At 44.5% G+C, this 14047-nt stretch overlaps 1 protein-coding gene across 2 annotated transcripts in view; it reads right to left on the reverse strand.

Annotated features, from left to right (window-relative positions):
• The window catches only part of LOC106565903 (pappalysin-1), a 125708-nt gene that overhangs the window by 18205 nt on the left and 93456 nt on the right, over window positions 1-14047 (reverse strand). Inside the window, exons 15-20 of one of the 2 annotated variants that reach the window (XM_045691089.1) lie at window positions 8896-9079; window positions 8437-8638; window positions 7989-8157; window positions 6347-6494; window positions 5987-6102; window positions 1572-1643 (exon numbers count right to left, since the gene is read on the reverse strand). In XM_045691089.1, the coding sequence (XP_045547045.1) occupies window positions 1572-1643; window positions 5987-6102; window positions 6347-6494; window positions 7989-8157; window positions 8437-8638; window positions 8896-9079 (891 nt within the window). Of the gene's footprint in view, window positions 1-1571; window positions 1644-5986; window positions 6103-6346; window positions 6495-7955; window positions 8158-8436; window positions 8639-8895; window positions 9080-14047 lie in introns of both variants that reach the window. The other variant, XM_045691078.1, reaches the window with a different exon arrangement.

Here is a 14047-nt window from a genome sequence, read left to right on the forward strand (position 1 = left end):
AGTTGGGTCGCCCAAAAAGTTACATAGTGCAGCTTTAAACTTGTAAACTTGTTTTGTCCCCATCTCACCCAGTGCCATTTTTGAGGTTGTGTGCTGAATTTGCTGATTAATCTGGTGCATAATTTACACTTGTGACACAATGTGCCTTTTTAAGTCGTGAGAGGTCCAGACATGTAAATCAATGTGAAGACACCATAAACTATATGAGGCTAAGAAACACTCCAATCATGTGATTTATGAGGGTAGCCCCCCTCCCTTGGTTATCCAATTGGCTTTAACTGTGTGAATGATGACATCATCCTTTTACCAACACTGAGCAGAAGGGGGATACTTTCTTTACCACGATCAAATTTAAATACATAGCTTATCACAGTCAAATCTAAATATATATTTTGCCTGAGGAAAGAACACATTTTGTTAACATATCTGATCTGAAAATATTGGCATACTACAATATCAGCTACATAGGGCGTGTAGACAAACTACTGAAGCTATAGCCCAGTATCAGTTCTTTCCTGCTTCTCTTCTCTAGCAGAGGGATTCTCTGAAACAGATCCAGGTCCCCATGTGGGTAAAGTGTTTCATTTCGGAGACGACATGAATCAAACCCGCCTCTAATTGCCTTCCACTGACAACCGTCTCCGCTTGTGCTGGTATCCACGGTAACTGACGTCACAGGAGCAGCACATCTCCCCGGAGAGAACAATTAGCTACACATGCTCTGAAACAATATTGTATTACAACCCTCTCCCGAATGAGCTCGCCTGATGTAAAAAGGCATGTCTCTCTGATAGCTAGCTAAAAAACCTAGTCATCATAATAATATTGAGAGTGGAATTGACTGAATCGATTAACAATGTCATCCATGTATCTGGCAGCTGGCACTTCAACCAAAGGAATTTGTTGTTGTTGCTACGAGTATTTACCCGTCACAACCATTCCCCTAGGTCTAATACTAGCTAGCTAGCTACCTGGCTGGCATTGTATTTAGGGCAGTCTGTTCAGAAGTGTGTGTGTCTGTGGGTGTATCTGTGTCTGTATCTGTGTGAGTGCTAGTCAGTTCCAGGTAAGAGCCAGTAATGGCTGCCAACTCTTTCAAACATGACCAGGCCTGATCTCTCTTATCTGTCCAGCTCCATTTGAAACAACTGACTGAGTGTTGGATTTTGACAGCTCCCGCTGAGCTAGTGTCTGCACAAACTCCATGGCGAGTAGAACAACTTGAAAAAAGCAACATATCTGGAAACTGAAGGTGATGTCTGATCTGATAACATGTTAGAAAATATCAGAATAGGTTACAAACTACATAAAGAAGCCCTTGTTATCTGAGCACTTAATCGTGTGTATATATTCTGTTACAGTGTTTATACTCCTCACACACCTCCCCTCATCACCACTGGCCTCCATGACGCAGGCCATGTCCTCTTACCTCACTTCCTCTCATGCAGTTCAAGCCCTTACCTCACATCCTATCACACAGATGAGGCCCTTCCCCCATATCTTCTATCGCAAGTGAAACCTTTATCTCATAGATAAACTACTATCCTCAGAAAGCTCATAGACGTTCTTACCTCACATCCTTTGATGCAGTGGAGCACCTCTGGGTGTGGATACCACTTCAGTCCCATTGTACACACTACATTCTGTAAGGAGACAAAAGGAAAACAGTCAAAAGTGGTTCAGACACTCAAAATATCTCTACTGTATATGGATGAAATGTCAATCTGTGAGCTATGGAATAAGATATACTGATTCAAATATAAATGACAGGTTGGCGATATAGTTGTAAGGATGGACATTGTAGCCATAGTAGTGGTAGTAGTACTAGTAATGATGGTGGGAAAAGTATTTTTCCTGCTTTCAATATTAGATTGTGGAGTGAAAGTATATGTGGAACGGCATGTTGTTGCCGGCTGCTGTGAATGCATCATTGTGTTGTCTTTCCCCAAAACCCACACAAACATAAACAAGGAGTCATATGGCAAGACTAGGCTGCACACACAGTCTCCACCAGCCAACGTTGACAGGAACGCTGGCACAGAGCTTTTTCTCTCTTTCTTCCAATGCCAGACTCAGGTCATAACCTTGGTCCTTCAACTAACTGATACATATCTCTCTATACCATATAAGGCTATATTGATATTGTCAATGGTTCGCAGGGGGCGTTAACAAATATAAACTTGTCATGAAGCTAGAGAGGAGGATATAGTACACGTCTAATGATGGTTGGTTGGTTCTTTGAAGTCTGCCACCTCTGCGCCTTGTTTCAACAGATCCGACTCGCAGTGACGTCTGATCCCAACCACAAGCACATTACACTCCTAGCTGATTCACTTGCACAAAGGTGAGTTCCGACAAGTGTTTCTACAGGTCAAATACCTTGAAATACCTTACAATGAGATGTTTTTACCAAAGCGACTGAAGCTGACTAGACCTATCCTGCTCAACCACGTCATGCCTCCACCTCATTCCAACGTTCCTAGCTTACCTAAATCAAACAGCTTTTGTTGTAAATCATTATTTTTTCTCCCTCTCTTGCCACGCTATGTGTGCCTGTTTGGATAACGCTTACTGCAATTCCTTTGATCTCGGACACATAATGTGAAGGGGTAAATGTTCTCTCCTTGGTTTTTGAAAAGGAGGTTAGGGTGCCAACACTCCAGTGGAACGACCATGTTCCTTATTAAAAGGTGTTCACCTTAACTCACTCCACATTCAGGATGAGGAAAGTCCATAGTGTTTTCCATATGAATGGATGCATGAATGTTTCCAGTGGTGTAGAAGCCTGCTTTTGATTGATTACCACAGATTGCTGAATAAATCTACTTGACATGATATAACTTGATCCGTATATAAAGGTGCTCTTTCATACCAGGGCAATGGCCCTGGGAGATTGCATCACTGTATGTATGAATATGAAACGTGTTCTCAAATATTTCCACAGTATGTGTGGAATCTGCACTGTTCTTTTCATTGTCTGCTCTTATTGGGATTAATGGAGAAAGAAAGGGGGCTTCTGAGGTGATTTGAATGTAGTGTGTGTGTGTGTGTGTGTGTGTGTGTGTGTGTGTGTGTGTGTGTGTGTGTGTGTGTGTGTGTGTGTGTGTGTGTGTGTGTGTGTGTGTGTGTGTGTGTGTGTGTGTGTGTGTGTGTGTGTGTGTGTGTGTGTGTGCACGTGCGTATACAAGACTGTGTCTGTGTGAGACCAGAGAGGGTTTTCAGGGGAACATGATGCCCCCAGACGAAGGAGATCCTGTACATGCAGTGAGGCAAAAGCAACCCAGTGCGGACCGGATCAAAAGTGCCATCCACAGCAAAGGACTGGCTGACCTCCGCCGCAGCGCTGTTTCCCAGCCCTGCTGTGTCCCAATAACACACGAGTTGAAGCGCTTTTTCCCTGCTGCAAACTAGGGTATTTTTCATTTCAGTACCGTCAGCAAATCAATGGCAGAAAAAATAAGAAGGGAGAGAGGGCAGAGAGAGAGAGGGATCGGCGGAGAGAGAGAAAGAACAACAGAGCATCTGAGGACAGCTGGGTACTGGGTAGCAGCACACTCCTTTCCCAGCATGCCTTAGTGAAGTGGGTGAGCTCACTGAGGGGTTGGGTGGGTCAAATAGCCTCCCACAGTTAAGATGACCACAGTGAGTGGTTCAAGTTTGGTAAATGTACAGCTGCAAAGTGGAGGGGTGGGGGCTAGAGAGACTTAGTTTAAAAACTTTTCGCTGCTGTTTTTGCCTAGTTAAATAAAATAAAATGTTCACTAAGATGAAGTCCTCCGCAAACTTGCTCGGCCGTAAATCAGCAGAATTCACGATTGTGGCTTTGCCTAACACCTCCGAGCACGGGCTCCTCGCCCCCAACACCTGCCCCAGAGGCACTGACATCCCACCAAAATAGATCCTTATTTGCACAGTGAGGTCATGTCCCAAATAGATTTTATTCACAAAAAAATGACAGATTCTAAAGGTAGCAGTGTCATTTCTGCTGAGGCAGGGAAAGCGTGCTACAGAGAGTGAGCGAGAGGAGGAGAATGGTAGCCTAAGTGGGTCAAACCCCACAACGAATGGGTCGGAAGGGTGATACATCACTATTAGTGATGAAGAGGCCAAACCCCCTGGCTCAGCACATATGGAAATGCAAAGTGGATTTTTTGCCTGGCTTCTTCTTGAACATGTGGAACACTAAAGAAACGGCTGCATTTTTTGTTGTGAATCTAGAGTAGAATGATGGAGCTTTTAAGATAAAATGTTATGAGAATATTACCATAGAATCTAATCATGGGTTATTAGTGATTTAATCATCAACATATTTGATGGTTCTCTATGCAAATATACTGTACTTATCATAATCAGTCTACTATTGAGTTCTTGTGATATTGTAGGTGGTATGGATGACATTTGGTAAGTATCACTCATCTGAGAACACTTACAGGCCGGGATTCAATCATTTGCAGATATCAGGGTGGATTTCAAGATAGCGCTTCAGAAGTGTGTTCGACTTGCACAGTAGCGTTTCCCAGATGGAAAAGGTTGAGTTGACACTTTAATATAGAAACTGGACGTCCCGTGGCATGAGCCGTCAGCTCTTAATGCAAACCTTACCGAGTAGTCATCCGCTGCACGCAACCAGACTGACAAAGTTTACATCCTTTTTTCTAAAGGGGGGGGGTCCTATCCTTGTCTGGTAGCCAAAGACGTGGAACAGGTTGCATAGGAATTCATATGCATCGATTGACATGGGCCGGCACAGAGGCACAAGCTGCTGAGCACACTAGAACAGCCTATTGATTTCTCCTCATCCAACCCCTGTGGAACATCTCGATGCCCCATTAATCCTGTCTCCCTTTCCCCCTCTTGCCTCGTTTCCAGACTAATATTATCCCAGTGAATAAATCATATCAATTACACAAATCAATTACAAACAGATCATTTTATTTCCCCCGTACCGCCACAAACGGCTGACTCGGCGCGACTCGCAATGAAAACAAAACACCCCCAGAAAAAAAACGTAGTGTTCTCAGTCCTAACTCCCAAGGCCCTCATTGGTTAGCCTAGTCCCTAGCCCTATTTAAGGTCCATCCAACTGCAGCTAAAAACCTTCAAAACAGCTTTTAACTGTAATTTAATAATTAGGTCCCATTGACTTAAATCGAGTTCAATTAAGTGAGGAAGCGGTGGAATTCTCTGACAAACACATTTAGATACAGCGACATTATGGTATTTATCGTTGTGTATTTCATTACTCTCCATGTGAATTGCGCCCCCCAGGGGGATAACGTTTACACAACATTTAACGTACGCTTCTGTAAACTGCCCGCCGCCCTTATTTCCCAATCGCAACCACCAATTTAAGCAATCAGGGAAGAATCAATACAATATCCCTGTCAAGTATATCTAAATCAAACTATTAGGGTTTTTATGGTGTCATTTCTAAAATGATAGTGATTACTGACGACACGGCGCTTTTAAACTTTTACGACTTGGCCCCAGCGCTGGCTGTGGTTCACATGAGTTCAGAGATGACTGGCTGGGATCTGCCTGTGTTCTTCCAAGCCGCGGTGGTTATTGTGTTGATTGGGACCTGCCTTCCTGTGCTGGTAATAGAAAGATAATTGAATGTAACTGGGGTATACTCTAGCGGGTGGTGCTGGACTACGCCGAGTGTGGGAGCATAACACTTCATGTCCCAGAGTGCACTGCAACTTGTTTTCTTTGAGTGTTCCTCTTATATTGATCTCCACATTCTGTCTGTCTCTTTCTATCCCTCTCTCTATCTGTCTGTTCCTACCAGTATCATCTGTTTTCCAGTGTCTAGCCAACCAAGATGCATTGGCCAGACAGACAGTAGGTGTGAAGGGTTTGGTCCTTCTGTAGTTCATAATATTACCAGGATACAGACACACAGTGTCAAATTCCAAATAGGACAGATCATGAGCAGCAGTGCTTTGTGAAGTACGTCTGTGGGACTTGTGACAGACACACACACCTTGACTTTGGGTGGGTTTCTCCAGTGCTCTTTGAGTACGCTGTCTGCGGTCATGTTGCTAGGCAGGATCACCACATCGTTGTTACTGTCCTTGCACATCAGCTCACACTCCTCACCTGTGTGAACAAATCCAATGACATCATCAGTCTCTGCACAAACTGTACACACATCAAATAATGATTTTAAAATGGCCTTTGATCCTATTTAAAGACGCTTCAAATGTTTACTTCATATCCACTTGGTCATCTATTTGTTATGTCAAAGTCCCTAAGTTTTACCTCAAGGCCCCTAGTGATTCTCTATAATCTGACAAACATAGTGTATAATATGGTTTCTACTATGCCACACACATATACAGACCTATTCCATGTCCCTTCTTGCAGCTGACTCGTATGCTGGGGTTGAGGTTTTGAGGTAGAGAGCACTGTCCCATGCTCTGAGGACAGAGCTTGAAGGTGCCAGTCCAGTTGCCGTCCTTCCTACAGCGGATCACATTGGTGCTAGGCCCCTGATACACACACACACACACACACACACACACACACACACACACACACACACACACACACACACACACACACACACACACACACACACACACACACAGAAAAGGACATTAAGAACCACTTTCCGTACCACAACGAAACTTGGTACTCTTATCTGACAATCATCTGAGGAGCTGTAGTCAAGGAGGATTAAAGGGCTTGATTAATCTGTCTGTGGCACAACTATTTTGAAAATCAATCTAATCTAATAACTGGCGGTGCTAATTGAATCGGACTGATGGGGAGAGCGAGAGAGGGAGAGGGAGAGAGGGAGAGAAAGAGAAAGAAAGGGGAGGCAGTAGGAGAGAGGAAAGGGGGATGAGAGAAAGAGAAAGTGAGAGAGGGATAATCAATTCTGTCTATGAAACATTCATCTCTTTTAAACCAGAAGTAAGATCAAGTGTAATTTGGTCAGCTGCCTGATTAACTTCTGTGTTCATACGTGTTAGAAATTGAGAGTTCTGGCAAAAAAACATCTCCACCCCTCCCAATGCTGGCAGATCCTCTCAGTCCTGGCAGATCCTCTCGGTCTACACGCAGAATCTGCCCACGGGAGATTCATGAATTATACATGCAAACGCTGGACCTAACACCCTCTGATCCTCTCATTATAATCCAGCCACACACACCAGAACATACTAATCCACACACAGTTCTGCATTAAAGGCTACCACACAGAGAGATCCTCAGGTTAAGGACAATGCAGTGAAAGGCAGTCTGTGTGAATATGTGTGTGTCATACAGTACTGTATGTTGCATTACGTTGATCTTCACATCTCCTGTTCCCTAACACATTATCCTCTTACAATTCACAAAGACAACAGATACAGACAAACCGCTAGACACTGAGGCCAGTACAATGTTTTAAGACACCAAAAGACAAGGCAAAGCTGACAGACAGACAGACAGGCTGACAGACAGACAGACAGACAGACAGACAGACAGACAGACAGACAGACAGACAGACAGACAGACAGACAGACAGACAGACAGACAGACAGACAGACAGACAGACAGACAGACAGACAGACAGACATCTAGCTAGCTAGCCAACTAGATAACAGATTGACAGAAAACACAGAAAGACAACACACACACACACACACACACATACACACACACACACAGAGAGAGACAGAAACCCACAGAGACAAAAACACACAGATAGACAGTTCGGCAGACAAACTGTACAAAGCCCCACAGACAGACAGACAGCCCCACAGACAGGCAAACAGTCAGCTCCATAGACAGACAGACAGACAGACAGACAGACAGACAGACAGACAGACAGACAGACAGACAGACAGACAGACAGACAGACAGACAGACAGACAGACAGACAGACAGACAGACAGACAGACAGACAGACAGACAGACAGACAGACACTGGCAGTTGAGGGGAGGAGGAGTAGAGAGAGACAGACCTGCTTGCATGGAGCGGCGTGCAGCGGTCTCACCGTGTGGTTGGCTCCGGGGCAGTTGATCCAGCAGGTGCTGTCGAAGCGGAAGCCATCCGTGCACTGATACATGCCGTGGAAGATGGCAGGCGGAGGGTCACAGGTCACCGGCTCGCACGCTCCCTCCAGCCAGCTGCCGTCTTCTGTGCACTGACGCTTAAAGGCTCGCCTGAGATAAGGAGGGGATAAGAGTTTAGACAAAGCCAAAGACCAAGACAAAGTTTCTTGGGTTGAGATGAGTGGAACTTAATTGACAGGACAAAGACTAGAGACATACTCCATGTTAAAAGGATGGGATAAGTGAAGTAAAGAGTTGAACAGGATCAATTGGATCAAGTCCATTTCAAACCCAGTCAATTGAACTGAGTCTGGGATTTTGAATGAAAATGGAATTGACCCCGACTGTGAGTCACTTTATATTCACAACAGCATGTGGGTGGTTGGTCACCTCTTGGGCTTGTTGGTGACATGGTAGCCCGGCTTGCACTTGTACTTGCAGAGGGAGCCCACTTTGAGGCCCGTGTCGTTGCAGCGCTTGGTCTGCAGCATGGCGTTGGGCACGTGGGGTGGGGCCGGACAGCGCAGCTCACACAGTGCCTCAGGGAATGACCACAGACCATCCTCCAGACACGTCAGAGTGTTGTTAGAACCTGGGGGAAGAGGGGGGTGGGAGAAGGGGAAATGGGAGGGAGAGGTAGTGAGGTAGGAGGAGATGTAAACAGGGTAGAGATGGAAGGAGAGAAAGGGAGAGAGGGGTGGGAAATTGGAGAAACAAATAGTTGAACAAAGCAAATAATATAAAAGGGATATAAAAGATATCCCATGAATCTGCCAGCTAAGAACAGTACTGTAGAATACATTAGCTGTTCTGAATTCATTTCACACAGCCAAAACCCAAACCACTCACCTACGAGCTGGGCAGGCTCCCTGCATTGGAAAGTGCTCCTCCTGCCATAGGTAGTTCCCTCAGGGAAGTTAAAGTTGGCTGGGTGGACGTGGTACTTGTCTGGTAGACCACAGTCTACGGGCTCACACGACACCTGCTTATTCCACTTACCATCTGCACAGGTGATGGTCACTGTTGAGTCCGACTGGAGTGAGGGGAGACATTAGAAAAATTGTGAAAATTGGGACAAGACACACATGGCTGCAAGCTCACATATACACACATACACAAGAATGCAAATACACACAAGTACACACGAACACACACACACATACACACACAACCCCACCCAGTACAGTACATACTGCACACTCACACAGACAAACAATACGACACACAAACACAGTATGTCTGTCAATTTAGCGTTTGCTCAACAAATCATTGTAACACAACAGAGCCAAGCAGTTCTTAAATGTCACTGACTTAACTGACTGGGATTTGTCAGCGGCTCAGGTAACTGATGATGAGAACCCAGTCAACAGAGCTGACATCCAACTACTGTATAATCATCCTAATGCAAACCACATTTAGTCCGGGGGAGGGGACACTTTCCACCAGAGCCAGTACACAGGGGATTATCCCCAACTCCACATGGGGAGGATGGATTCATGGCCTGTTTTGATCCCAGCACAGCATTGTGTGGTCGGAATACCAACTGCGGAGAAATGTTGGCACCTTTCGCTTCAGCGAACACTGTTATTCAGAAGAGCCGCTGGACTGAGACAACATCCGGACAGGCAGACGCACCAGCGCAAGCAAGCACGCACACACACTCAGAGGCCCAAACACAGACACATACATATATATATATATATACATATATATTATATATATATATATATATATATATATATATATATATATATACTGCTCAAAAAAATAAAGGGAACACTTAAACAACACATCCTAGATCTGAATGAAAGAAATAATCTTATTAAATACTTTTTTCTTTACATAGTTGAATGTGCTGACAACAAAATCACGCAAAAATAATCAATGGAAATCCAATTTATCAACCCATGGAGGTCTGGATTTGGAGTCACACTCAAATTTAAAGTGGAAAACCACACTACAGGCTGATCCAACTTTGATGTAATGTCCTTAAAACAAGTCAAAATGAGGCTCAGTAGTGTGTGTGGCCTCCACGTGCCTGTATGACCTCCCTACAACGCCTGGGCATGCTCCTGATGAGGTGGCGGATGGTCTCCTGAAGGATCTCCTCCCAGACCTGGACTAAAGCATCCGCCAACTCTTGGACAGTCTGTGGTGCAACGTGGCGTTGGTGGATGGAGCGAGACATGATGTCCCAGATGTGCTCAATTGGATTCAGGTCTGGGGAACGGGTGGGCCAGTCCATAGCATCAATGCCTTCCTCTTGCAGGAACTGCTGACACACTCCAGCCACATGAGGTCTAGCATTGTCTTGCATTAGGAGGAACCCAGGGCCAACCGCACCAGCATATGGTCTCACAAGGGGTCTGAGGATCTCATCTCAGTACCTAATGGCAGTCAGGCTACCTCTGGTGAGCACATGGAGGGCTGTGCGGCCCCCCAAAGAAATGCCACCCCACACCATGACTGACCCACCGCCAAACCGGTCATGCTGGAGGATGTTGCAGGCAGCAGAACGTTCTCCACGGCGTCTCCAGACTCTGTCACGTCTGTCACGTGCTCAGTGTGAACCTGCATTCATCTGTGAAGAGCACAGGGCACCAGTGGTGAATTTGCCAATCTTGGTGTTCTCTGGCAAATGCCAAACGTCCTGCACGGTGTTGGGCTGTAAGCGCAACACCCACCTGTGGACGTCGGGCCATCATACCACCCTCATGGAGTCTGTTTCTGACCGTTTGAGCAGACACATGCACATTTGTGGCCTGCTGGAGGTCATTTTGCAGGGCTCTGGCAGTGCTCCTCCTGCTCCTCCTTGCACAAAGGCGGAGGTAGCGGTCCTGCTGCTGGGTTGTTGCCCTCCTACGGCCTCCTCCACGTCTCCTGATGTACTGGCCTGTCTCCTGGTAGCGCCTCCATGCTCTGGACACTACGCTGACAGACACAGCAAACCTTCTTGCCACAGCTCGCATTGATGTGCCATCCTGGATGAGCTGCACTACCTGAGCCACTTGTGTGGGTTGTAGACTCCGTCTCATGCTACCACTAGAGTGAAAGCACCGCCAGCATTCAAAAGTGACCAAAACATCAGCCAGGAAGCATAGGAACTGAGAAGTGGTCTGTGGTTACCACCTGCAGAACCACTCCTTTATTGGGGGTGTCTTGCTAATTGCTGTTGTCTATTCCATTTGCACAACAGCATGTGAAATTTATTGTCAATCAGTGTTGCTTCCTAAGTGGACAGTTTGATTTCACAGAAGTGTGATTGACTTGGAGTTACATTGTGTTGTTTAAATGTTCCCTTTATTTTTTGGAGCAGTGTATATATATATACACACACACACACACACACTCAGAGGCCCAAACATAGACATATATATACACACACACACACACACACACACACACACACACACACACACACACACACACACACACACACACACACACACACACACACACACACACACACACACACACACACACACACACAGATAAATACAACTGCAGGTACCCACACAAATACTTTCTATTGAGTGGTTGGAATTACAAGGTTCTATCTGCTTTTTTACCTAAATGTAGTTCTGTACAATGTTCTCTACCTAGCAAATATTGTACTCCAAACCCCAATCATGTTGTTAAGTAAAAAAAAAAAGAAGATACAAATTGCTGACACCATTCAAACCAATGAGGGTTTGATCCTTTAAAGCCAATTATTTCAGAAACCTTATAATTCTAAGGTCATGCGGTCTGTTGTTCATAAAAATGACAATAAGTTGTTCTGTTTACAGCCGATACTTAGCAGCAGCAGTGAATTAAGGACACAATAAGACTTCATGCATTCCTGCTGTAAATAAGGGGTCATTTTTGGACCGCAATTTAGGAATGATTTCAAAGAGACACTGTCTTTCAAGCAGTAACACTTTGTATTTACTTAACCTTTTATAACACAAGAAAATTGTTTAAATGGCCCAAAGTACATTTTTGTATGTTTTGCCACATATTCATTCAAAGTGTTGTGTTTCTGTGATATTCAGAGCCTGAGAAGTTGGCGATTGAGCTGATCTGACATACCAGTATGACCTAAAATGGCCACCATTATGGGGCTATAGGTGAAATGGGCACTGGTGCCATCATACTTTTAGTTCTAACAGTGGAAAGGCTATGGGCTATCAACTCAGTTTCAATTGCATCTGAAAGATGAGACTCTCAACTTGGTATAGAGACATTGGAAGCTAATTATGTATTTCCATTTTTGAGTTATTTTTGAGTTATAGTGGTTGCCACGCCCCCCAGAGGCAAAATATGGGGTGGCTCCATATTTATATTTTTTCAGGGTACAAACATCTACCTCTGTGCTAAATGTGGTGCTTTTATCACAAACTGCACTACTGAGTCAACATTTTCAGTTTAGCCACTCTTAACATTCAGAAGGATCAACATTTAACCCTAACTTCTAATATTTCAGAAGGACCAACATTTAACCCTAACTCCTAATATTTCAGAAGGACCAACATTTAACCCTAACTCCTAATATTTCAGAAGGACCAACATTTAAAAGGGTTCAACATCCTAAAAGGGTTATTTGGCCGTCACCATAGGAGTACCCTTTAAAGAAACCTTTTGGGTTCCAGGTAGAACCCTTTCCACAGAGGGTTCTACCTGGAATCAAAACAGGTTCTACCTGGAACTAAAAGGGTTCTGCTATGGGGACAATAGAAGAACCCTTTTGGAACCCTTTTTTCTAAGAGTGTAGTAACTGAACTCAGTTCCATCTTCAACATGTTGGGTTTATAGAAACCTGGTATATGGGTTTCTTCCCCTTTAATTACATACCCTGCCATTCAAAAGTTTGAGGTCACTTAGAAATGTCCTTGTTCTTGAAAGAAAAGCACATTTTTGTCCATTAAAATAACATCAAATTGATAAGAAATACTGGAAATGGCAGATTTTTTATGGAATATCGACATAGGCGTACATTTGCCCATTATCAGCAACCCTCACTCCTGTGTTCCAATGGCACGTTGTGTTAGCAAATCCAAGTTTATCGTTTTAAAAGGCATATTTATAATTAGAAAACCATTTTGCAATTATATTAGCACAGCTGAAAACTGTTGTGCTCATTAAAGAAGCAATAAAACTGTCCTTCTTTAGACTAGTTGAGTATCTGGAGCATCAGCATTTCTGGGTTTGATTACAGACTCAAAATCGACAGAAACAAAGGACTTTCTTCTGAAACTCGTCAGTCTATTCTTGTTCTGAGAAATGAAGGCTATTCCATGCGAGAAATTGCCAAGAAACTGAAGATCTCATACAATGCTGTGTACTACTCGCTCCACAGAACAGAACAGTCTGAACACTTTCCGAATGCACGGTGAACACTCATACTATGACTAAAAGCTGGTGTTGATGGGTCCAATTGTGTATCTGTGTGTGTATATGTATGTGTGTGTGTGTGTGTGTGTGTGTGGGGGGGGGTTATGACTGTGTATGCTCAAGTGTGTATACAGTTTGTGTATGTGGAGTTTCCTTCTTTAAAATCTTTACAGCTGCCTGACTCACCTCCAGAGTGGATTTAACAACCCTGGCTACCGGGCCTAACTCAAGCCAGACAGACAGACAAACACTTCTTACGTAGTCGGTTCCTCTCCTTGTTCGGGCGACGTTCGGCGGTCGACGTCACCGGTCTTCTAGCCATCGCCGATCCACCTTTCATTTTCCATTTGTTTTGGCTTGTCTTCCCACACACCTGGTTTCAATTCCATCAATTACATGTTGTGTATTTAACCCTCTGTTCCCCCCATGTTCTTGTCCGGTATTGTTTATTGTAAGTGCTTCTGCACGTTATGTCTGGTGTGAGTTGGGTTTTGTACCCATTTATTGATTGTTCTGTTTCCGGTGGTTTTTATTATTAAACTGCGCCGTTGGTTTTTGCTCTCCTGCGTCTGACTTCTCTGCCGCCAGTACGCACCCCTTACAGAATATCGGACCAAACTTATGGAGT

This window comes from Salmo salar, chromosome ssa01 (assembly GCF_905237065.1).
Source record: "Salmo salar chromosome ssa01, Ssal_v3.1, whole genome shotgun sequence".
Lineage (NCBI taxonomy): Eukaryota > Metazoa > Chordata > Actinopteri > Salmoniformes > Salmonidae > Salmo > Salmo salar.